Source organism: Rhododendron vialii, chromosome 5a, assembly GCF_030253575.1.
Source record: "Rhododendron vialii isolate Sample 1 chromosome 5a, ASM3025357v1".
NCBI lineage: Eukaryota > Viridiplantae > Streptophyta > Magnoliopsida > Ericales > Ericaceae > Rhododendron > Rhododendron vialii.
Window position 1 is genome coordinate 1,003,665 of NC_080561.1, and position 25,118 is coordinate 1,028,782.

At 37.6% G+C, this 25,118-nt stretch overlaps 3 protein-coding genes across 8 annotated transcripts; 1 reads left to right on the forward strand and 2 right to left on the reverse strand.

The window, feature by feature from the left end:
* Positions 1–1,018: 1,018 nt before the first annotated feature.
* On the forward strand, positions 1,019–8,731 carry LOC131325336 (O-fucosyltransferase 35). 2 transcript variants are annotated; one of them, XM_058357535.1, is made up of 9 exons: positions 1,019–1,669; positions 3,432–3,596; positions 3,690–3,762; positions 3,847–3,920; positions 4,015–4,103; positions 4,503–4,635; positions 4,859–5,091; positions 7,265–7,741; positions 8,044–8,731. In XM_058357535.1, exons 1-9 carry the CDS (start codon positions 1,238–1,240, stop codon positions 8,237–8,239), a joined length of 1,872 nt encoding a protein of 623 aa, XP_058213518.1. In that variant the 5' UTR covers positions 1,019–1,237; the 3' UTR covers positions 8,240–8,731. The 2 variants fall into 2 exon arrangements, with proteins under 2 accessions (XP_058213518.1, XP_058213519.1); XM_058357536.1 differs by having other exon boundaries at positions 3,850–3,920.
* LOC131325337 (MOB kinase activator-like 1A) lies at positions 8,430–12,323 on the reverse strand. Its single transcript, XM_058357537.1, has 7 exons — positions 12,018–12,323; positions 10,966–11,014; positions 10,628–10,736; positions 10,214–10,307; positions 9,970–10,103; positions 9,716–9,879; positions 8,430–9,011 (listed from the first exon to the last, which is right to left on the reverse strand). The coding sequence occupies exons 1-7, from the start codon at positions 12,041–12,043 to the stop codon at positions 8,940–8,942; spliced, it is 648 nt and encodes a 215-aa protein (XP_058213520.1). The 5' UTR covers positions 12,044–12,323; the 3' UTR covers positions 8,430–8,939.
* A 2,375-nt stretch (positions 12,324–14,698) lies between these two features.
* On the reverse strand, positions 14,699–19,420 carry LOC131325338 (uncharacterized). 5 transcript variants are annotated; one of them, XM_058357541.1, is made up of 4 exons: positions 19,000–19,420; positions 17,249–17,447; positions 16,467–16,566; positions 14,699–15,280 (listed from the first exon to the last, which is right to left on the reverse strand). In XM_058357541.1, the coding sequence occupies exons 2-4, from the start codon at positions 17,426–17,428 to the stop codon at positions 15,024–15,026; spliced, it is 537 nt and encodes a 178-aa protein (XP_058213524.1). In that variant the 5' UTR covers positions 17,429–17,447; positions 19,000–19,420; the 3' UTR covers positions 14,699–15,023. The 5 variants fall into 5 exon arrangements, with proteins under 5 accessions (XP_058213524.1, XP_058213523.1, XP_058213522.1 ...); XM_058357540.1 differs by having other exon boundaries at positions 17,249–17,454; XM_058357539.1 differs by having other exon boundaries at positions 17,249–17,464; positions 19,000–19,419.
* Between the last annotated feature and the right edge of the window lie 5,698 nt (positions 19,421–25,118).

The following is a 25,118-nucleotide window of genomic DNA, read 5'->3' on the forward strand; positions in this document are numbered from 1 at the left end:
AAATAAAGTAACTAATTTAATTAATTACTACAAGTACCCAACAAACTTTAAGCCTGAGAATCTTATAAACCCGCTGCCACACACGGCCCGGTTCGGCAACAAACCAAACAATTTCAACCACTTCATATTTATTTATCTATCGCAGTACAAATAAATTACAACCAAATCAAATGGTTTGTTATGGAGTCAATTTCCAATTCACTTATTTTTAACACATCGGAATTTCCATTTGAAGTATTCAACCACTACTCGTAAGGTGTTTAAAAGTAATGCTGGGAGTCCCTTTCAGTAATTCACTAATGCAATTGACGTAGAAAAAGAGTAGATTTTGATGATATTGTACATTCATCATCTTATAATTATTGTTTCGTTTGAGAAAGGCAATTGCATCGTACAATTGAGCTTGACCTCACGTTCCTGAATCTTTCTTAGAGCATCTCCAAACGGTTGGCCAGAGCTATTGTCATTTTTTGGGCTTCAATTAATCCAAACTACTCTCCCCTAACAGTCAGCCATTTTCTTGGCCGCCATTTTTTAAGCCAAATTCAACTTGGGAAAGGACTGAATTCATTTGTGTCACACCAGCATTTTTTTTAAATGGTCCAAGGATCATGATGGGTTAAGGTAAATATTTTGACACCAATGAATCAACTTTGCCGAACTTTAACAAAAATTCCATTGTAGCAAGTTAAAAAACCAAATTTAACTTTTAAAATAACCGTTTCAAAGCCTTGAATCTGTAGCAAGCCAAAAATTAGATTTGATAATGAACACGAGGAATTATTTAGCACCGTTGGGACACCACGATTCTTTTCCACCACACATTAGAGTGGAATCGACTGACTTTGACTTGATCACACACTAATGTGAGGTGGAAAAAAAGGATGGGCACCGAAGAATTTTTATATCTGATCGTAGTTTATTGTGATGAGTTTTTAAAAGGCAAAGAATGTTGATTGCCCTTGAAGAATGTTACAGTATTGTAAGTTTTTAAGCATAGAAAAATCGTTTTTGTGAGTGTTGTCGTCACACAATTACTTGGTCAATTATTTTTTTGGTCAAGTATGACCATTTATTTTCACACCTACTCTGCTTGGAAACTTCTTCTCTCTCTTGTGGGTCCGTTAATGGCGAACTTATCATCACCCAATCCAAAACCCATACCCCATTGAAGACACTAATAACTCACTTTGATCATAAGCAGAATCATAAATCAACCCAATTCAGTTCGCCCAATATGGGCTTCAATCAAAACCACCACAGCTCCCCAAACGCCGCCGCAGGAGATGGCGGCGTCTCCCAGCGCGGGCTCAACAGCCCAAGATTCTCTGGACCAATGACTCGCCGAGCCCAGTCTTTCAAACGCAACAACAACAATAACGGTCATGAGATCGATCTCCTCCTCCACTCTCCCAGATCTGAACTCGGCAGTAACTCGGTTTCTGGTGATGGCTTTGACTCAGTCGTTGAAAAGAAGCAGACCCATCTTCATCTTGGTTGTCACAGAGTTCATGGGAAGAAGCCTACTGGGTTTGGGTTGAGAGAGAGAAAGAAGTTGGGGCAGTGGATGTTCTTTGTATTTTGTGGGTTGTGTTTGTTTCTGGGTGTTTTGAAGATTTGTGCTAATGGGTGGTTTGGATCTGCTATTGACTCAGTTGGGTCTGATCAGGTTAGTCCATTTCCACTATGAAGCTAAATTTTGAGCTGTCAATTGAAACTTGATTCCTATGTGCGTATGATTAGTTTTATTAGTTTTTGTGATTGTTTAGTTGTTCAACTATTTAATGCTTGCCTCAATATGAGCGACCTATGTTGGGCTTGGGCTTGTGAAGCCTGATTCGATTTGGGTCGCTTTTTGCTGACGGTGTCGGGTTCAGGGTATTACAGCAATTGATGATGTAAACACTAGCTTATAAATACTTGCTATACTCAGCAGCCGATCTAACTAGTACTTTATACATAGTAAAACTGGTTAGAGCCATGTGGATGTACTCAACTACTTAGTTGGGGAACCACGTAAAATTCTATATGCACGTTGTGTGTTTGTTGGTTTGGCAGAATTCTCGGCAAGATAGAGGTGCTCATTGGTATTGGGATTCGGGAAATTAACTGTGCGAAAATAGTTGCATTCTGGATTTTAAGTTGAGGTTATAGCTGTAAATGTACTAAGTGAGCTGAACTGAACTTCGAAAATTTGTTGGGATTATTTCCCGAAGTGAAAGGCTTGATTAAATCTGCAAGTAAATAATCAAATGGTGGTTTCTGAACGAAGATTTTACGCTGTTTACTACCAATTTTGAGAAAATGTTGCACCAGAAGTTTGTTACTTCCTTCTTAGTGTAGAAAGTGATTGATGTATCATCCACATTTTCTCACTTTTCGCAATTGGTTTGAATTGCTAATTAATTGCTTTTGTAAATAGCACTTTAAAGAAAAGGGAAATATATTGAAATAGTCCTTCTAGTTTCACCCGAGTCTCATTTTCGTCTTTCAAGTATCAATTGCAACTCTTTTGACCTTCAAGTTTGGTTTTCGTACCAAGTTGGTCCAATTGATAACATCAGTCAGTCAAACTGGACGGAAATCAAATTGAGAGCAGACGTCATCAATTGGACCAACTTGGTACGAACTGCAACATCTAAACTGTCATCAATCTGATTTTTTCCATCCAGTTTGGCTAACATAAGTTATCAATTGGACCAATTTGGTACGAAAACCAAACTTGAAGGTCAAAAGAGTTGTAATTGATACTTGGAGGACGAAAATGAGACTCAGATGAAACTAGGAGGACCATTTATATAAATTTTCCTAAAGAAAATGAAGAGAAACTGGTAGAATTGTTTTGATTTAACTTTACCTTTGACAAAGACCTCGTGCATTTTCTTGGGTGTAGTCTCTTGAGGATGCCGGAGATCCCATGAATGCATGCGTCCAAAATGCAGAGTAGAAATAACTCAACATTTCAAAATTCTGTTTGTTTTAAGGACTCTGTCTTTTTAAGCTAAGAAATAAGTAGTGGTGATTTAGTAGTGACTTTGATACTATTTATTCTATAGCATATTAATATTTGCTTTGCGTATGTTTCCCTGTCATGATTCAATTTTTTATTTATTTTTTGCTCGGCTGTCATGATTCAATTTTGCTGATCAATTTGTTTTTAAACGTAAGTGTTGAGATGAAGGGAGATTGCTATTTGATAGGTAGATCACTATTTGATTCCTTGTTCCTGTTTTATTTTCATTTCATGTGTTTTTTGTCAAGTGCAACAGTATCTGATATTCTTTTCAAAAAAAAAAAAAACAGTATCTGATATTGTAGTCCTCTCTTGCAACTTTGCACAACATGTTTTTATTCCGTGATTTGGATATTAATTTGATATTGCTTTCCAGTTTTCTTTAATTCTTAATATGAACTTTTTTTCTTCTAATTAGGATGTAATTGACTCTTCAATCCATAAAGATCTGATGGATCAAAGTGTTCATGGCTATGGACATAGGGAGAGAAAAAGCAATGTTAGGGTTGGAGGGAGTGATGTGGAACGAACTCTAATGATGGAAGCATCAGATGTAGTTGGTAACCAGAACTACTTGACTGATGTAAGTCTCACATTTGTTTTGCAAATTCATGCACTCATTCAGGTTCTTATGAAGAATGCATTTACCTCTTTATTTATGGAGTATATTTTTTAGTATTCAGGTGTATGGTCAAAACCCAACAGTGAGAATTTTAGTCAGTGTATTGACCGCCCAAAAAGTCACAAAAGTGAGGAATTTTTCCAATTCATTAAGTTTACTCATATTTTTGTTTGTGTTAGTTTGTGATTTATTTTTTTGTTGTTTCTATCAGCAGAGCTAGAAGCAAATACTAATGGGTTTCTTCTCGTCAATGCTAATGGTGGCTTGAATCAGATGAGATTTGGGGTCTGGTTGTCATGTTCTTTTGATGATTTTAATTGGCTTGAATTTAAGCATTACTTTCAACCTTAGCTGACAAAGAGATAATTTTAGAGTGCAGATCTGTGATATGGTTGCTGTCGCTAAGATATTGAAGGCAACACTTGTTCTTCCATCCCTTGATCACTCTTCCTACTGGGCAGATGAAAGGTCTTTTGTTCACCCTGCTTTTTTCTGCTTGTGGTATATATAATTGTAACTCTTTTTTTTGCGAAGCAATGCTTTTTTATCTGATGGCTGCATCCCAAATTAGTTGCTAGCATCCTTCCTCCGCATAAGTGTAGGTCCGTGCTTTTAGCTACAATGCAATGATACTAGGACAAACAGGGCATGCTTCCATTCCTTTATCACATCAAGCTAGACTGTCTAGCCTTCGATATATGCGGCTTGTTCTCTCCTAATATACATTTATCTAGGGTGTTTGTCTTTGTCATACAACTGAAAAGTTGGGATGCTTTTCTAGCTAATTTTGTTTTGAGTTGCGTGAATGCTTTTGACGGGCAGGCAATTGGGGGTTTGAATGATCTTCAACTCATTCTCTTGTTGCAGTGGCTTTAAAGATCTGTTTGATTGGCAATACTTCATTGAGATGCTCAAGGATGACATCCACATTATTGAGACGTTACCTCCTGGCTATGATGGAGCTGAGCCTTTCACAAAGACACCAATATCTTGGTCTAAGGTTGGTACGATCTTGTTATGGCTTTTGTTATCAGCCCAACAATATTTGGGGCTTCACCTGAGTACATAGTGCCAGAGAGCACTTGCTATGAGTGATGTTCATGCATGTATAACCAGATCACTTGAAAACTTTTTGGATGCAATTAATGTTTCTTCTAAACATATTATATTTGAGATGCATCCACAAGATTCGGAGTAACTGATACTTGTTTACCTTTTTTCAGGTCAGTTATTACAAATCGGAGGTCCTCCCACTTTTGAAGCAGCACAAAGTATTGTATTTTACTCACACGGATTCCCGACTTGCCAACAATGATATCCCAAATTCCATTCAGAAACTAAGGTGCCGTGCAAATTACATGGCCCTAAAGTATTCAGCCCCTATAGAAGAACTTGGAAAGATCTTGGTTTCAAGAATGCGAGAAAACAGAAGTCCCTATCTTGCTCTTCATCTGAGGTCAGCTACTTAAATTCCTTGCTGAGACTACAATGTTTTTTGACCCCTGGCTTTGAGGCATTGCTTATCATAGGACTTTTCTTTTCTTTTCTTTTGATTGCTCTATCGCCATCGGTGCCAGCATTGATGTTGGGTCCATTAATGCGACTTGAAAGTTCATATTGCACTTTCTTGTAAATTACCAATTTGAATCTATCCGCAGCTCGATAATAGATCATTTTTTCAATATAATATCATTTCTCAGCCCGAACTTGATAATTTGTACCATATCGACCTTGTTATGTGCCCAACTGTCCCTTCATACTTGATGAAAGGGGCATGCATGTACTTGGAAGTTGGATCCTTTATAGGCTCACTAAATTAGGATAGATGTTTGACTTCCAAGGTTTCTGAAGACATGGGAACCTGTACGGAGTGGTGCTCAGCTTATATGAGCATCTCTTTCTTTTCTTTTCTTTTTTCCTCCAATTGGCATTATATGAGCATGTCTTGGAAATAGTTATTTCCATTCACTACTATATATATATATATATATATATATATATATATATAGAGAGAGAGAGAGAGAGAGAGAGAGAGAGAGAGGAATTTTCAAGTGAGGGATCCCTCATTTTGTTAAAATGAGGGACTTTCATTTCCCAATCAAATTTTGAAAATCCGAACCGTTCAATGTGTGCAGAACGTAATTTTAAGGGTCCTCGCGAGAAATCAGCAAAAAAAATGACCGGGAAGGGCGTCATCCGAGCAGTTTTTTTTGAACCGTTCAATGAAAACTGCTCAGATGAAGCCCTTCCCGGTCTTTTTTTTTTGCTGATTTCTCACAGGGACCCTTAAAATCACATTCTGATCACTTTGAGCAGCTCAGATCATCGAAATTCAATCGGGAAGGGGAGTCCCGCATTTTAATAAAATGAGGGATCTCTCACCGGAACCTAACTCATATATATATATATAGCAACAGGTCTTTCATCACTGAGATGACCATCCAATAGATGAAAATTCATCAACAAACAGAGGATACAGAATAGAATAGAAGATAATGCCAATTGAAGTCACACCAAATGCAACACTTATATTCAGATTTTCTAATTGCAGGATTTTTTTTATTCCTAGAAATGTTTATAACCAATAATCTTTTAAAGGAGGCAGACCCTGCACACAAGCTGAAGCCTACAGGCCGCCCATCCAAGGGCATATATGTAGAAACTGCACAAAAAAACCAATGTTCTAAATGGCGCTTGGCGCTAGTAGGGTGGAGACCCACCTCCAAGCGCCAAGCCGCCTAGACGGCCGCCTAGGCGCCGCCAAGCAATTCGGCGTTTTTTTTTTTTTTTTCTTTTTAACAAACTATTATCCAATCAAACTATATTCTATGTATCCATAATACAAGTTCAAAGTTCTACATAACCATAATGCAAAGTTTAATGTACAAACCCAAATGAAATTAAGTAGTAGCAACTAGCAAATAAGTTGAATAAGACAATAAGTAGAAATAAACGAGATCGGAGATCCCTAATGCCAAGTTAAAAGTTCATCTCCTTTCTTTAACTCTTCTCTTCCATACCCTTCCAAAACTTGATCTACATTAGTTTAATACTATACATTTTAGGCCGCCAAAGGCCTCCAAAGACGTCGATAATGCCGCCAAGGCGGCCGCCAAACCTCCCTGGGCGCCAAATCGCCGAGACCGCCAAGGCCGCCAAACACCGCCAAACCTCCCTGGGCGCCAAATCAAACGCCAAGGGGTATTGGCTTAGCGGCAGGGTACCTCCAAGCCCCAAGGCGGCCTCGGCGGCCGCCATTTAGAACACTGAAAAAAACTAATAGAAAATATTGTTCTCAAGCACAATTAGGTAACTCGGTAATCTGAAAAGGCCTACTATTCCACACTGTCCTCATTAAACCCAATCCTAAAACGTTCATAACAAGTCTATCGATATAAGGTGTCTTTCAAATGGGACAATCGCAGTTCCAATTTATATTTTTGGTCCCGCATGCTCATTGAGTATGTCACTCCTTGGCATTGCTTGTAGATATAAATCATTTAATGTAAACACCACTGCGGACACACGATCTTGTTTATGGCGTTATGCATGTATGCAACAACAAAGCTGATTTTATTATAGGCATTATATTTTCCCTTATTTGATTGGATTCCTTACTCCACTTGTAGGTATGAGAAGGATATGCTTGCATTTACAGGCTGCAGCCATAATTTGACTGCAGAAGAAGATTACGAGCTTCAAAGCATGCGATATGAGGTCAGCCATTGGAAGGAAAAAGAGATTGATGGTCCAGAGAGAAGGAAGCAAGGTCGTTGTCCATTGACACCTAGGGAGACTTCCCTTTTGCTCAAAGGGCTTGGGTTCACATCCAACACTAGGATTTATTTAGTGGCCGGTGAAGCTTATGGGAATGGAAGTATGCAATATCTCATGGACGACTTCCCAAATATATTCACCCATTCTACTCTTTCCACAGAAGACGAACTGAAACCGTTCCGGAATCACCAGAACATGCTAGCTGGTCTGGACTATGTTGTTGCCCTTGAGAGTGATGTTTTTGTTTACACCTATGATGGCAATATGGCAAAGGCTGTTCAAGGTCATAGGCGCTTTGAGGACTTCAAGACAACTATTAGTCCAGACAGGTAATTCTAACTCTGTCTATGGTTTGGCTGCATGATACCCCTTTTTTTTGGCTTGATGATGATTTGCATTTAGCATTTTCTATAGATACTTTTGTGCTGTTCTTGGGGGATTTTATACATCCCAGTAGATTAGTGGTTTTGGTGTAGTGGGTATATATGGCCATCGCTATGTCTACCTAATGTACATGGTTTTGGCCTTCGCTTTTGCCTGTTTGGAGTATTAGCTTTATGTTTCTGTTTCCTTGTGTAGATTTTCCAGTCCTCCATCAAAGAGTCATGTATTCGTTACTCTGTTAATGCAGGACGAATTTTGTGAAACTTGTTGATGAATTGGACGAAGGAAAACTCACTTGGACAAAATTTAGTTCCAAAGTGAAGAAGCTTCACAATGACAGAAATGGAGCTCCATATAAAAGAGAAGTTGGTGAATTCCCAAAACTGGAAGAGAGTTTCTATGCAAATCCTCTTCCAGGTTGTATTTGTGAGCGGAAAGAATAGGCGCTGATATGGTTCATTCTAATTGATGCCATTACAAGTTCAGCTGCCAGAGGGCTTGAAAAGCTTTGTCTTCTTAACTTAAGCCGCAATACTGAAAGTGGACTTCGGTTTTCACCCTCAGAGAAGATCTGTACTTATGTTAGGAAAGGTTCCTGGTTCAGAAGTGACTCTTCTGGGTTTTTTGGAACCAATACAGTGATACTAGATTATCTTGCTGAAGATGACAGTGTATTGCTCGTGAAAGTGACGATTCATGGGGGAAGTAATTGTCCTTTCTCCACAGAACCAGGTCCAAAAGATCGAGGTAAAATTCTTATCATTGCAGTGTAAACGATGTAAGCATACATAGGGGCTGATACAAGAAGATCTGTATTTTGCTCTAGGACACAAAAATATGTAAAAGAATTTATGGTAAAGTTATATGAAGCTGCTCTTCCTTGTTATTGTGACTTGACTTCAGTGCAATAATACAAGTCATGTTTGGATTTTCAATGTTTCTAGTCTTACAAGGTAAAAAGGAGGATCGATTATGCTTCGATTGTTGAGTTATCGTTATCTTTGTAAAATGTACAAAACAACATGAAAGCTAAAAGAGAGAATGGACTTTACTGAAACAGCATTTTCATTCGAAATTGCGAAGACAAATGCTCTACATTAACTGGAAAATTCACAATGTTGAATCATGGAAAAACATAAAGGGCTATAACTGTAAGATTGATTCAACAATCTCGTACAGTGGTGCAAGCTCCCCTTTATCAATCAAGCGGAATTCCTGCATAACACACGAGTTAAATTAGACAAACTGAAGCTTGGCATGCGCACGCAAGATATTGAGAGAGTAATGCAGATGCTAGTATCTGAGAGAGAGAAATGCAGATGCTAGTAGTGAGTGGAGTAACAATACTAGATCCAACAAGAAATTTTTGGTTGCAAATCGGGTACCACGTGGTACCCGTGCAGCACATCCTAGCCATCCAAAAGATGAAATCGACGGATCCGATTGAAACACTTTTTTTCTTTTCTTTTCTTTTTTTAAATCTGTTAGGTATCGTTAAGCCCAAGCCGTCAGTTACATGTTTGGACGGCTCGGATGTGCTGCATGGGTACCACGTCAGCCGTACCCTATTTGCACCCAAAAATTTCCCTGATATTTCATATGTCAGGCCTAAGTTCAAAACCTCAATTTGTACTATCTAACCATATTTATGTGCACTAGAACCCAAAATCTCACTAAGCAAAAACCTCAAATCTCTACCATCTAACCATTTTTATGTGCACTAGAACCCAAAATCTCACTAACCAAACTCATTCTTAGACAAAATTATGAAAGCACACATGTTTCAAAATCAAAGAAAAAGCTCCTAATGAAATATGATCCACTTTAAACTACTTCTGAGTCCTGTAGATAAAGGGTGGACTTTTTACTAATATGATGAAAAATTTTACAAAACTTGGATGATGTTAGAGCAAACTTACCCAGGTAAAAAGAACAAAATGCTTGAAGCAAGTATTGAGATGAGCTTCTTCTTTCAGACTCACAATCTTCTGGAAATGTGTGTGATAGATGTGAGCGTATACACGGAACAATCGCTTGAATATTGTCTTAACGACATCCAGAAAATTTGGTGGAAATGGTGCCCCTGCAGGAAACTCGTAGAACTTAAGTCTTACAGGGAAAATAAGGGTTTAATACATACGGGAAAAAAAACCGATATGGTTTCAACACATACCTAACTTTTGAGGAAAAATCAATTCATCGTCGAGCTGAGCTTCAATCCAGTCCATCAAGTACTCCACGTATTTGGGAGCAGACACCTCTATGGGTTTCTTTATAGTAACTCCATCGGCCCATCTATACTCGTATCTGTGGGGCGACAAAATTTAGTTGGAGATTTGAAGCATGAATGCACGTCAACGTAAACCAAACATTCTACTGTATCAAGTAGTATCAATTAGGAGGGATCGAGAAGATACTTTGGTCCTGCTGTCATCATTGGGCAGTTTGATGCTGTGCAGAATTCCGTAAGAGTGCCATACAAAATGTTCACTTGATTGAAGAAGTCAACCGCTGTAGTTAAAGAAAACGGATGAAAGCTTGTAAAAAATTATTGCAACTGACATGGATATCACAAATCTGTTCTGCAGGAAGTCTATCTGGTACTGATCTTTCTTGTGAAAATAGAGAAATTACTGAAAGAGAGAAGCGGTAACAGTCGATTCTCAGGCAGTATCTACGCGAAACCTATATGTACCTCAGACCGGTAGATCTGGTATGAGACTCTAATTACAACCATACAGCAGACAGACATAACGTAAATTTGAAGAGGCATTAGTGCTGAATCTTTGTCCCAACCGTTAAGGCTGTGAAAAGTTCAAGTAATTCCTTACTATTTACGGCCAGCCACTCGTTGAGATCTTCTCCGGGTGGCAGTCGAACGGCTTCCCTTAAGTTGCCACTACCTAGCGTGGCATCAATGTGTTTCTGAAGCTGTGCACCCTGCATGGGAAGTGGGAACAAAAACAAATGGACAAGAAAACCGAAAGAAATTAAGGAAGACAAGGGAGATGAGATAAAGCATGGACAAGACAGTAAGCAGCTAGCTCGAAGGAGGTCAACTATTTTTCGGTGTTATTCTCAGTAAGACGGTAACCATAGAAGGACAATTGGAAAACGGAAAGGGCTTAACGCGCCCCATAAGGCCATAACCTTAAGTTAGAACACCAACCTTACTTCCTGATGGAGCACTCTTCTTAGGCCGAAATGTCTTCTGGTTTCTGCACATTTCAGGGTTACGATAGAATTAGCTTGCAAAATTAGAAAAGAACAGGTTCACTGACAGAAATTAACATTTGAATAAGATTTCCTAAACTTTATCATCAGCAAAGTCAAAACTAAATTCACTGAACTAAAACCATTCAGCCAATGGAGTTTTGACTGCACTTTGTGAGAGTAATTTCATCATCCTTCACCATCAATTATTTTTGTCTTGGGAATGCTAATGACAGCCAAGTTGCGGTCATCGACTCATAGGCTCCGTGGCGCACAAAAAGAGCTCTGAAATTGATTTAAGTGCGTATGCAAACGCATCGAGTCTCCCCCATACATTTTCACTTTCCTCGTCCCGTGAGGATTTGTTGTGGTTAGCATGACCTCCTAAAAAAAATTCAGTACTTTTTTGGTTTTATCAAACGAGCCCAATTCATGTCAGTAGCAACAAACAACTATATATGAGATTGTTTTGTTGGCATCTTGCCTTCTTGATTTTCGGGTCTTGGGTGGTCTTTGTTTTCTTTTTTCAAAAAGATTACTCCCTCCGTCCCTTTTTAAGTGTCCTGCTTCGTAACTCCAACTTATTAAAAAGACATTATCATTACACTTTTCACATCAACTTTTTCCTCCACTTTCCCTACTTACCCATCATCATTACACTTTTACTCACTAACTTTTCAAAATAAAATCTACTTTTAGGGACAAAATAGACAATATACCAACTTTTACCCCCCTAACTTTTCAAAATAGACACTTATTAAGGGACAGCCCAAAATGGAATACTGGACACAAAAAAGGGGACGGAGGGAGTAATAAATTTCTTTTGCCGAGGGAAAAAAGAAGAAGAGAGAACTATGAGAATGCATGACAGAAACCTCTAGCAAACTTCATAAGACAATTTGGAGAAGTACTAATTGTAGCAGGAAAGCTTAATTCTATGCAAAGCAACAAGGAAAGGGAAATAGAAGACATGGGTATATTTACGGGATGATCTAAATGTATAGATACCTGCTTCCAAGGCCGAACAGACTCATGATTTCTCAGGGTAATTCGATTTTCGAACAACGACCTAGCTAGGTTTTCCTCTTGAAGCCTCGAGCGTCTCGGACCATTTATAGAATTGGAGGGTGTATGTAACTATGCATGCATGCCGTCTATATATACAGATTGTGTTCGCGAGCGCGTGTATGAGAGAGAGAGAGAGAGAGAGAGAGAGAGGGTGTCGGGCCTTGCTTGACCTCTCCAATGCCAGTCTGTCAGATGCTCTCTCTTTCTCTGTGAACAGCCAGGTCGTCTTCTTCCTTTGCCATAGCTAGCCTACCTGGCCGACTCTTCTGGATTTACTATATATATCTTCTTGTTTTATAGTGCAGGTGGGCCTATTCTACTAGCACCCGTAACATATTTAACAGCAACTTTCCAAAAAAAAAAAAAACATATTTTACAGCCCAGAGGGTTTAGTCCGGTTTGGTAGGTTTGTTCCACACAATTGATCGGGTTTGATTCTTGAGGTCAGATCGCAAGAAAATAAATTGATGACCTGTCTTTAATCGGATCAGAGAAGGAATTAGTTGAAGTGCGTATAAATTGGTCCGGACACTTGGATATATTTTAGGAAAGTCCGGTGATACTGTATTGTATTTTGACACCGCATCTTTTACCCTTTGGACTCAAGTGTAGTAGTCCCCGCACAAGTGTTGTGTTGAGCCCACCACATTTATATCTGTTAAAAAAAAAAAATGTGGATCCAGTAGAATTGTTATAGGGACGGGGCACAAGTGTATTGGCCAGAGAAAAACTTCATTTCTAAGGTACACAAATGACAGCCCTGAATTTGGTGTCATTGGTGTCATCTGAAAATCCGACATTAAAAAATTGCTACAACTTATTCTATAGACATGCGTATCTGATTGGTCTGGCTTTTAAACCACTGTGGAGCCGAAAATGATTCAAAATTAGCTGTACTCAATAAGGCTGGGCTCGGGATGACAATTCGTTCCGTTCCATCCCGACCCCTCCCCAATCGGAGTGGATTTTTATCAAATTTTCGGATACCGAAGAGCGTTTGGGAAAAAAAAAAATTTGATCGAGATCACGTAGAATTCGGGTTGGTGTTACCCGCCCCATTACCTATCTCGAAATAGTTTTACATGTGAATATATAGTTCCAGTCTAATATTTTATCAATACTGTTCATGCAAGATCCCCAAGGGCAAAAGAATCGGATCGCGGAAAAACATCAGGTTTTTTTTGGGCCAGACAACTAGATTTGATTCCTCCACTCGTGAAAAAAGCAGATTGCGATGATAAGAATCGTATGAACGATGATAGTTTTTGGAAACATGTTTTTGTCCATATCAGGAAATTAGATTATGGGAATATTTTGGTTTTCGTTTAAAGGCAACTCAAGTGTATGGTGACTCCAAAGCATTTGTTTCCCCTAGGTCTCGTATTTTTATGAACTCCTTTGCCTTTGGGCCAGTCTAGATGGGCTTTGCCTCGGCTGCTTTTATTCCATTTTCGCTAGTAGCGGTGAAATTAGTCTTCAGAAATAATCGAAGTGCATATAAACTGATTTGAACGTTTAAGTGATAAAAAAACACTCACATGTGTATAGGATAGAACAAGCGACACCACATGTACCCTGCTTACTTTCATGCAGTGAAGTGACAGCCGGCCCTATAAGTTGGGGTTGTAGGCGAATTTGAATTATAGGATCCTTATATACTTTTTGTGGAGAAACATAAGAAAAATGTCGGTTTTTTTTTTTGGAACACATTAGAAATTCATTAATATCAATAAGGATTACAACATATCGTGTGCCCCTAATACAACGTACTGGAGAAAAACCTATTGCACACATGTTAACAAAATACACAACCAAATCAAATGAAGGAATCAAGTCCGGCAATAAATTGATCAGGCGGGTAGAAGTCATAACCGCTCATGCAACGTTGATATCCAGCTGTCACGGTAGTTCCACAATTGACGATGCTTTCCACAAAGACCAATCGATGCCAACCTAGTTCTTTAAAAAATAAAAACATTTTTTGAGCAAATTTTAAGTGTTGAAAAAACTTATTAAGCAAATCCAAGCAACGAAGGTTAGAAGATAAACTTAATGAATGTGGATGTACTTTTTTCTGAGATCTTTCCCTATATAATCTGTTTTGGCTCGTTATTAGAGGATTGACCAAGGCTTTCTCATTCTTCATTTGACTGAAGATCGAATTCTGGCAGCCCATGAGTTTCGAACTTGGACCACGAATAGGAGAAAAAGTTTGGCTACTGATTCAGCCACTCCTTTTTTTTGTTAACGTCACTCCCCTACAAATTTATTTTTATTTTTGATGAAATACACTTGCAGGGGAGGGGAGTGGCGTTAACAAAAAAAGGGAGTGGCTAGATCATTTTCCAGTTTATTGAGCTTCAAAACTGAGGACCCACTCATGGGATACAGCACGCACAACACTTTGCCCGGCCACAGCGCCAAACGGCCGATGGTACGCTGGGTCGTCAGGCCTCTTTATCTGCTCTCTCTCTCTCTCTCTCTCTCTCTCTCTCTGAGTGTGTGCGCGCGCGCGCACGTCTTCAAAACTTTGATGATCGCTGTTACAGAAGTTTGCTCCAAGAAATGTTCCGGTTCTGGGTTGCAAAATCTGGAATCTGAATCCCTTTCGCATTCAGCACCATAATGATCAGGCAACTGTAGTCATCACTCTAGCAACTTTTGAAATGCTCAAACGACGTACAGTTCCTCTTTCTAATTACATCCCTAATAACAGTGCACAAACTGATGGAACCTTCAATCAAAACTAAACCCCTTGATCGATCAGCTTAGTGTAGTGACGAACGAGTAGGATATTCCTTCGATCTAAAGTCGGCCCCTTTCTTATTAGTAAGTAGGTGGCCTTTAGTCTTTCTGTTCGAAGTGATGTGCAATTTGTTTGACATACAAAAAAGAAACATTTTTTTTCTAATTCGTCACAAGAAAAAGTCCAAGTCTAGCGTATCTTCAATCATCCGGGAAGCCAAGAAATCTGCTCATAAGCTTAGCAACTGGGGTTGCATCAGCAGGTGGATAAGGGACAAGAGACTCCAGATTCATGCCCCCAATAGTTTGGTAGAGATCTTGAGGCCGAGTGCACAGTAAATGCTTCCTCTGAGCTAGTTCCTCTGCTAACTCGCTTTGATGATTGTCCATCAAGTCCTCGTTCACCAGAACAATCAAAGGTTTGCCCAAGCGCAACGTCTCAAATATGCTTCCAGACCCTTTTACCATAGCAAAATCCAATTAGCACATGATATTCATCTTCTGATTATACATCAAAGTAGTAAGAAAATAATTTTATATCTTCATGACAGATCGTACTTCACGTTTTTTCCTTATGTTTTCCTTCTCGAAGGTCGGAAATTATCTATTTCAGTGGAGTCAACGAAATACCAAACAAAGAAGTCATTGATATTAACGAGCTCAAATTCAACGTGTCACAGCATTCTAACTGCGATTAAGATGAGGGTTACACCCGATTTGCTGAATCTTAGGTTCCAACTTTAGCAGTGAGGTTGGTGAATAACTACCACACTCTCCTATCGGCTACCCAAACTTAAAAGGTTTACATCACGCCAACTTGGAAATAAAACCACACTCTCCCATTGTCTTCCTCATAAATTGAATCATTTCCCTCCTCTCTTAGCCTCTTTCAGCGAATCTGTATTCAGGCTTGTCTATTTACCAATTTAGACTTCGAACTCAGAAAACAAAAGGCTGTCCTTTCACTAAACCATATAACTAGATGTCGTTTCAAAATCCATCAACTGTAGAAGAGAAAATTAAAGACTATAACTTCGAGTCGAACAAAAATTCTAGACAGAGCTCAAAGATGAAATAACAGACAAGGATCCCTTCTCCCAACAACAAAGAAAGGGTAATACTGGTTAGATACAAATTTCTTAGCTTCATAGTCATGCAATCTGGGAAATCGCATCAAAAAGTAAGATGGTTCATTTCTTCCTACAATAAAAAAGGAGTTCTAGTGGTCGAGTTCAAAATTACTTGGCTTCAGAGTCACGAGATTTGGGAAATCAAAGGAACAATTCAGATGATATGTCACTATAGAATGTTCTCGAGACTTCATTCATATGCTATTCGTGCTTGGTATTCGAGACCACTGCACTTCGAAAAAGTTTGCTGTGTTTATCATCCATTATTAACACTTCTCGTAGAAGATACTCAATTAAAAACTGGAGAATGCTGTTAAAGTGGCCAAGAAAATGCCACAAGCAAAGATTAAGAACCAACAACGGTACAAAATGCAGTTCTTACAGCGTCAAGATCCTTAAAAACAGGGTTCGCTCTATATTCTTCTGTATACATGTGTAACCATTCCCTCTAACAATAATTCAGCCAATATGCAGAAACAGGAAGTGAAAGGACGATCATATGGGAAGAAGTTACCTGCATGACTAATCACTAGAGAAGCAGATCTCAAGTTGTCTGCAATGCTGGATGAGTAAGTGAAGCAGTCAACTTGCAGGGACTCGCATTCTCCTGTAGACTACATTGAAAACACAAAGCTCAGAAGGAATTTGGTTTGACGACGATACTGAAAAAGGAGACGAGAGAAGCATCTTTATTAATATGTGAAACACACACTTGGAATTAAACAGAAGAAGCCCAGGGTGTGTGTGTGTGTGCGCGCGGGGGGGCGGGGGGGTGGTGTTGACGAGTAAACCGAAGCAAGTTTTGTAAGCAAATGACATTTCATGCAGAAGCAGTATCTTACGAGATTACGCTGTCTGGTCAAGCACCACAACGAAGGGGAATGAAAAAATCTTCTAAAGCATTTACAAATGTAAAGTGGAGAACCAACAATAAATGCATACCGAGTACAGAAACAAACATCCTGCTAGATTTCCCATTTGAAACTTGTATATCAAAGCCACATAAAACAAATGGCATCCTGATTTTCAAATGAGAGGACTCTATCATACAACTAAAATTGCTTAGAGACAAGTTATTCGGTTCAACGTTAAATTCTGATGCTTTTCTCAAACTGGCACACCTGTAGTTAAGAACTAATATATAGCACAGTAGTAAACTTGTTTTGTTTCAACAACTAGGCTTTTATCTGTCACAAGCATTTGTCAATCTATCATAAGCAATTTGATTTAGATAACTAACCAGGCAACCAATCAAACTCACTCGAAAGGGAAAAAGATAACAAAGCTTGTGAATACCTTAATGGGAACATAGGACCCGCAACCAATTTGAACGAGTAGGTCGGTGTAACCTTTCCGAAACAACTCTTCCTTAACTTCACTTGTGTCGACTGCTTGAACAAGAGCATCAAAACAAGTTGACCCCACAGTCACAAAAACTGTCCTCCTTGGCTTCAAAATATCATTTCCTCCTCCCATGCTAATTAGTAATTTCTATCTACCCTCTAGACATTTCTGAAGCATCAAGCTTTGCAAGTAAATCATAATGTTTTACACATAACAATACAACTAAGCAACATAGAAGTTGAAGACAAAAATAAATTCTTAAGAAACTTCAGACAAGCAGGAAAGCAATATAACATAGAAGTAGGCTGGTCCCCAAATTACCGAAATGAGCAATTCAAAACTATTGAAAGAAAACTAATAATCTCAGGCCACGTTCGGTTGGTCGAACTAATAAGGAGCGGACATAGAACCCAGTATAGGATTAACCCTACAAAACCTATAATGAGGAAATCATCAATCCCACACACCCCACATATTGTGTCTCTCATGCTTGGTATGAGCATGAGAAAAATGTAAGATTCAAGGCTTGGTATTAGCATCAGATGTGAAACAGGATTTAGCCTTCGGATTTGTAGGTAGGCAGTAATGTCCATCAGAAGTGGCTGGAAATGCATCCAAATGAAAAGATTTGCACTTTTTGACGCCTATGGAGGAACTTATCAAGACCAAGGAAATTATACGAGAAACCAAAGAAACTCATAAAGCTTCTTTACTTCACTTTTTCATATCCGTCTTTTACTCTCTCTTTTCCTCCATTAATCACTTCACGAAATCATCATCCAAACATATAGCCAGTGTTTTGGGGGGCGAAATAATAAGATGTAAGATAACTTTCAGCACACGAATTTAGCACACAGTTGCTTTACCAACCTATAGCTCAACAAAGAGGTCTTGAACCAGTGCAGTATTCATCAGGCCCATAGATCACAGGCGAGCAGATATTATATTCACTACAAATGCAGCCGTGTTTTGGTTTGAAGGCTTAACAAGCTCGAAAATGTGTTCAAACTTGGTTAGTTTATGAGACGAGCCGATCTCATAGGATTAGGGGTGATAAATGAGCCGAGTAGTAGCTTATTAGAGCTCAGTTTGAAACTTAAACGAGCTTCAAAAAGTGAATGCTTTACTCTCCTCTTTTCTTATTTGTTCATATTCATCATGTATATAGAAGGAAAACTGGAAATTTCACCCAAAAAATGTATCTTCAATAGGTGAAGTCAAAACTGAAAGCAATTATTTCGATTCTGGCAAAAACCAGTGCTCACAACTGCTCGTCCAGTAATACACAACGTTAAGTAGTTTGACAATTGCCTCAATTTAAACATGCAATGGAGCAAGAAATTCCTTAAACATGCAATGGAGCAAGAAATTCCTTGTTGTGTAAAGAGATCATCAAGAGACAAGTAAAATTCAAGTGACCATGAAATCTCATGTAAACACATTTTTTTTTCTTTTAACAGCAAAAAAAACGTTTCATTAATCTTGAAATTGGTAGAAGACTAATAGGAGCAAGGAAAAAATATGAGAACAATCTTCTATCCAATCCAAGACCCAAACCTACGATTGTTAAAGAAACCAATAAGGACACCTAATTGTACAAGTGTTGTCAAACTAGGAATGGAGTAAAGAGAAGTTTGCCAAGAACAATGAAATCTCTATCCAAAATTGAAATTAGGGTTGAAGGATGGAAGATTAAGACTGACCTCTTCGTCGTGGACGTCCTTTCGTCGGAGTGAAATTTATTCTCTAACAAAATGGGTTGGATACTGTGCGGCCAAATCTATTTTCACAGAAACAATTTCGTTCAATTCATCTCCGATTATGTATTGATCAGCATTCGATTAATATGATCTTCAACACGGTTTACCTTCTTGACAAGCTCAACAACATGAACCCTTTCGATCGTCGAGATAAATTGGAATGAGATCACAATCTGACGAATTCGCGTCGCAGTTCCTATAGAGCATTCTTCCGACGCCGTCTGTCAAAATGGGTTTGATACAGTGTGGCCGAATTTATTTTCGCAAAAACAAATTCACTTCTATCGCATTCGACAATGTATCAGACAGTACTCGATTCAAATGATCTTTATCAATGTTTTTCTTCTTGACAATATCTGCAAGATGAACGATTTTGATCACAGAGGTACACCGGAATCAGCTCACAATTTCACAAATACACGTTTTCAGGGTACTTCTCAGGTTCGAAATGCGAAGTCTTAATGACTATAGGCGACGTCGTTTATTGGAAACCTCTCGTTTCAAGATGCAATCTCTGAATGAGACCTGATCGTCGCTATTTTTACCAAGCTCGCGTCTGTCACAGGCGAGTGTCTTTTGGGCGCGAACACCAGTCCGCCGTCCCCATTTCCCCTGGATTTATCTACTCTCTCTCGATCGCCAAATTGTATTTCACTGAATCTTCGTTCACAAACGGACGTCAATCCTCTGCATGCTGATCCTGTATGCAAAAGATTAAGTTTTATCCTAATTGTATACGATTCAAATGAGGCTATTGATTTAATCATCTCATGTTATCAAGTCGATCTTCTTTCTCAGTGCTTGTAATCTTTTTTTTTTTTTGCAATTATTGCTAATTGGAAGGGAGATTTGAAGTGAAGATCGGAGTTGAGCTTCGTTTGTTGATCGACAAATTTAAATCGATTATCTCTGTAACTTCTATATATAAGGGAAAAAGAGCCAATATCTCATCACAAAGCTCAGTTGCAATGAGCAAGTCAATTAGAACTTTGATCCCTCACAGCTTCTCCCAAGTACCATGGGATTGAAATGACGAGGAACCAAAACCTCAGTTAATATCTAGATATGGCTGATTTCGCATTCAGTTTTTCCTTTACTTGTGCCTTTTAGAAAAGGAGAAAAGCTTTTCTCATAAGTGAAGTAGGAGTATGTCACAGTGTGGCCCATGACACTCAAGGCAGCCGGAATGAGTCTCTTGTCATCATACTATAACTTTGAGGGATTTGCCCGAGCGGTAATGAGACAACAACCAACGGACTTGCTCCTTAAGAGGTCAATTGCAATGTCGAATTCTAAGAAGGACAAACATTCCAAATCTTAGATGTCGCTAAAAGTTTGTTCGGTTGTTAATTTCATGTCTCAAGATTAATTGAGGTGCGGTTTTTTTTTTTAATTGATTCGTCAGTTTTCCGCAGGTGTGAGATTCTTCTGGAATTGATGACATTGTTTCAACGACCCTTGAGCAAGTGTAGGTGCATTTACAAGTCATTTAAGAAGTTAGAAAGAAATATATTGACCTTTGGTTAGCGCGCAGCCTTGTTTGTTACTAGTCAACAAGCAATACGAAGCAGCTATCAGGCAGTTCAAAGTTTCGATTCATATGGTATATCCATCCATATTCAGAGTGAACTCGATTCGACCCGGATCAGACTCGGTCAATACGTACAATTTTTTTTTCCCTCAGCGAAAGTCAGCATTGTTAGTTGTAGTTTTTGAAGTTTGAACCTATGTCAATTGCGTGAAAATATATTGTACCCACCACTCCACTTTCATCGACACATACGATTACCGTCCATTGTTGTGTGTGTGCGTGTTTGGATTCAAAATCCTTTATTGTGTTTGACTACTTACAAAATTCGTAATAGGAATACGTGTATCCTGTGGGGGGAAACATCAAGGAATAGTAGTAACTTTCTAGCTTTCTCATTGCATTACATAAATAGTAGTCCCGTTTGGTCTTACTTCTTTTCTCAGCTTAAAAGAGTTTTAATTTGTTTTGTGAAATTTTATTGTTTTGAGTTTGGAAACATTTAAAAGCTAAGAGATTTAAAAAGTCTACCATAACATTATTATTTTTAAAGAACAACTTCAACATTTTTTTTTCCCAATGATAAAAAGGGTAGAGATAAATGTCTTACAAGCACAAGTCTCTAGTTCGACTCTCACCAAAGGCATCCAAAGTGGAGCCGTTGTGAGGACGGTGGAGCCTCAACCCCACACACTTATTTTATAAATTAAAATGAAATAGAATTTTGAGTATTTTTTGTATAACTACTATATTAACATTTCTTAATTAATGGTTTAATCCAAGTTAAATTCAAATATATATACATTACCTTTTGAAATTTACTGAACTACTTTCATAGGGAAGCAATCAGTACCTGTGTACTTTTTTTTTTTTTGCTCGAACAAATAATAAAATAGATCCACACACATTGTTGCGTTGACCCAAAATAATCTACCTCTAAAATGTATTATACTTAGAACACACAAAGATATAGTACTAGTTTACAAAAATAAGATTTTCCAAAAGAAAAAATATTCAGACATGAAATCTTTAACATATGTGCCAAAAAAAAAATTCAACTATAATTTTCCAGAGTCGTATTTTTTTTATTTTTATGAATTTGACCTGATTTCGGTTCAACAATCAATTGTTAAATATAAACTGGGAAAATCATACGACCATATCGAACTCACCAAATGCCCCCAACTGCTTTCAGTAGCTGAAACCGCTAAGCTGATGAGATACTATTATATATAGTTAAATTAATGATGACTACAACTAGCTAGATTGGCTTACCAACGCCAAAAGACTAAAAAAATTAATGTCATATTTGGTGGTTGCGTACTAACCCAACTCCTTAAAGTATGCTAAGAGAAACCAGTCCATACAGAGGTTCGTTCTACTCCATCTGTCTCAAATTGCTGGATCCCTACGAGAAGACTTACAATTTTTAGATTAAAACATCAAATACGCCCAGGCATAATTTTGTAAATTTATTTGCACTGTATTAAAGAGGTCTGGAAGTACCTTAAGTTGGTGTAAAGAAACTTTAAAAATGATCCTGGAAAGTACCATTTTTCGATTCGAAAATTGCACGATTTTTCGTGGGGGCGGGCAATTTGGGTAGCTTTTATTAGAACCCCCGCAAGTACTGGCCTGTAGGGCTGTAAACGAACCAAGCAGCTCGTGAGCTCGGCTTGGATCGGCTCGTTTACTAAGCTTGAGCTTGAGATTTCGGCTCGTTTACTAAATGAGCCGAGCTCCACTCGGCTCGTTCAACAAAAGCTCAACTCATTAAGGGAGGCTCGACTCAATTAAGAGACTCGTTTAGTAAATGACTGAGCTCGGCTCGTTAAGGTTTGAGCCAAGCTCGAGCTCGTCAAAGCTCAGTTCGGTTCGACTCGTTTACACCCCTACTGGCTACCGGGGTTGAGGATCAATCAAAGTGTGCTTAAATTAACACAAACACCTGAATTATCAGGAAAAAGTATGGTAAGAGAAATTTCAATTACTACATGCTCCAAAGACTGGTATGCACCAATCATACAATTGACAGCATTATCAGAAGGCTAAAAAATGGGAAATAATGCCATGAATGAGCAAATTTGGGAGGAAGCTATGGTACACAGGGTATACCGTATGTCTAAATTATGACAATTTGTGATTTTCATTATGCCAATTTTTGGTTTTCTAATGCATATTTATGATTCTAGTTACGACTTGTACATTAAAATTTACTTGTTGAACAGGTCATTAGTAGGTTACTCATAATTAAAAAATATTGTTATTATGTAACCATAATTATTCGTACTGAAATCCATAATACTTGTACCCTAACCAAATATATGCGTACAATATCAAAAATTAAATAATGTTACCACAAATGTTATAACAACACCATAAATTGACATTATCTTACCACAATGAATCGTACCAAATTTTTTTGACTCGTATGATATTCCGTAACAAAATCAAAATATGTCGTACCAGAATCAACAATTGTTATACCCAAGCCAAAAATATTTGTAAAATGCTACAAATTTTAGAAAATAACCACAATTATTATGACAACACCTAAAATTGTCATTTTCTTAACACAACGTGTCATATTAAAAGAAAACATATTTAAATACCACAAATTTTATAACAAACCATAATTGTTATGACAATACCATAAATTGACGTTTTCTTACCACAATGTGTCGTACCAAAGGAAATTAATTAAAATATTCCGTAATAACACATGTCTAAAATACCACAAATTTAGTAATATAACCAAATTTGTTATGACAACACCATAAATTGACGTTTTCATATCCACAACGTGTCGTATAAAAAAATTCAATCAGAATGTTCAATTAACAGTAGTTATAATCAACAAAATATCATACCTCAAATTCAGTAATATAACCAAATTTTTTATAACAACACCATAAATTAACGTTTTCATACCCACAACATATCGTATAAAAAAATTCAATTGAAATGCTCAGTTAACGATAGTTATTATTAGCAAAATATCATACCGCAAATTCAGTAATATAACCAAATTTGTTATGACAACACCATAAATTAGCGTTTTCATACCCACAACGTGTCGTATAAAAAAAATTCAATCGGAATGTTCAGTAAACGATAGTTATAATTGACAAAATACAATACCACTAATTATTTTCAATTCCCGCCACATTATTTTTCAAATTTTAAAATTTCCACCATATTGTCTTAATTTTCGATTCCCTCTACACTAATTTTTCAAATTCTTATTTGTCCCTACACAATACCTCAATAATTTAAACTAAAAATGAAGTTTTTGCACAAAATTTTCATCCAAGAAATTCACCAAAAAGTAAGTACTATACCCAAATTTTCGAATACAACTACAATTTCCTCTCAAAATATTAGTCTAAATCAAATTCTGTTTCTACAAAATTTAATTCAAAAAATCAAAATTCCTTTGTGGAAAAATGAGAGGTCATGAAAAAATAATTATCCAACTGTCTCAAATGCATACACTTTCAACACTAAAATGGAGTACAAAAAAATACTCCGTAAGTGTGAATATCAAAAAATAGAGTGTGAAAATTACTCTCCTTTTTGTAATTGGTGAAATTAATTATATTAATACCCAATCTTATCAATATTTAGGGTGGTGCACTTAACAATTGGCACTATATATTTAACACATGGATCGGTGTCAAACCTTAATTAGGTCATTCGTATATATATTTTACATAATATTAATTAGGTCATTCGTATCAAGAATGAAGTTGATGGCTTATAGCTAGACACTTAATTGGATGGAAAATATCATTCTATTATTCAATTTGCGTGCCGATGATGGAGTTTCCTAAACTTGATTGAGACAAAAAATTACGTAGGTGACGTAATCAACAAACATAAAAAATTCAACGGATTTGATCGTCATTATTGTGTCACAGTCGCATGACTACATTACATTCAACTACAATAGAGGACTAGGTTTCATACCAAATATAAATTGACTGTACAATCTAAATGTCGTTAGTGAATGTATTTTTAAAATGATCGATCAGGACTGTTAGGATGTTAAGTTATACAATATTTAATTTGTGATATTTTAGACATGTATTTTGTTTGGGTATAATAATTATTGATTGTGCAACGATATATTTTGGTCTTGTATCTAGTATCTTTTGATCGATTTCTTTTGGTACGACACATTGTGGTAAGAAAGTGTCAATTTTTTTGTGTTGTCATAACAATTGTGGTTATGTTATATAATTTGTAGTATTTTACACATGAGGGAGAGGTAGAGAAAGTTAATGAAGAGAGAACAACCTGTTACCTGCTAAGCCATTTTTTTATTTTATTAATTGGTTTAATAAATGGGTGGTCCGGATTATTTACTTTGAAATCCAAGAGTTTAAAATCATGATGCGTACGGTACACCCCTTAATAAGGGGTGTGTACCATAGGACTACCCGCAAATTTGACCGCCAAGGTTTTATACACTTGGCCCAAAAATGAAGGAAAGCAACGTAGAAGAACGTTCAATGCTTGAAAAAATCACCAA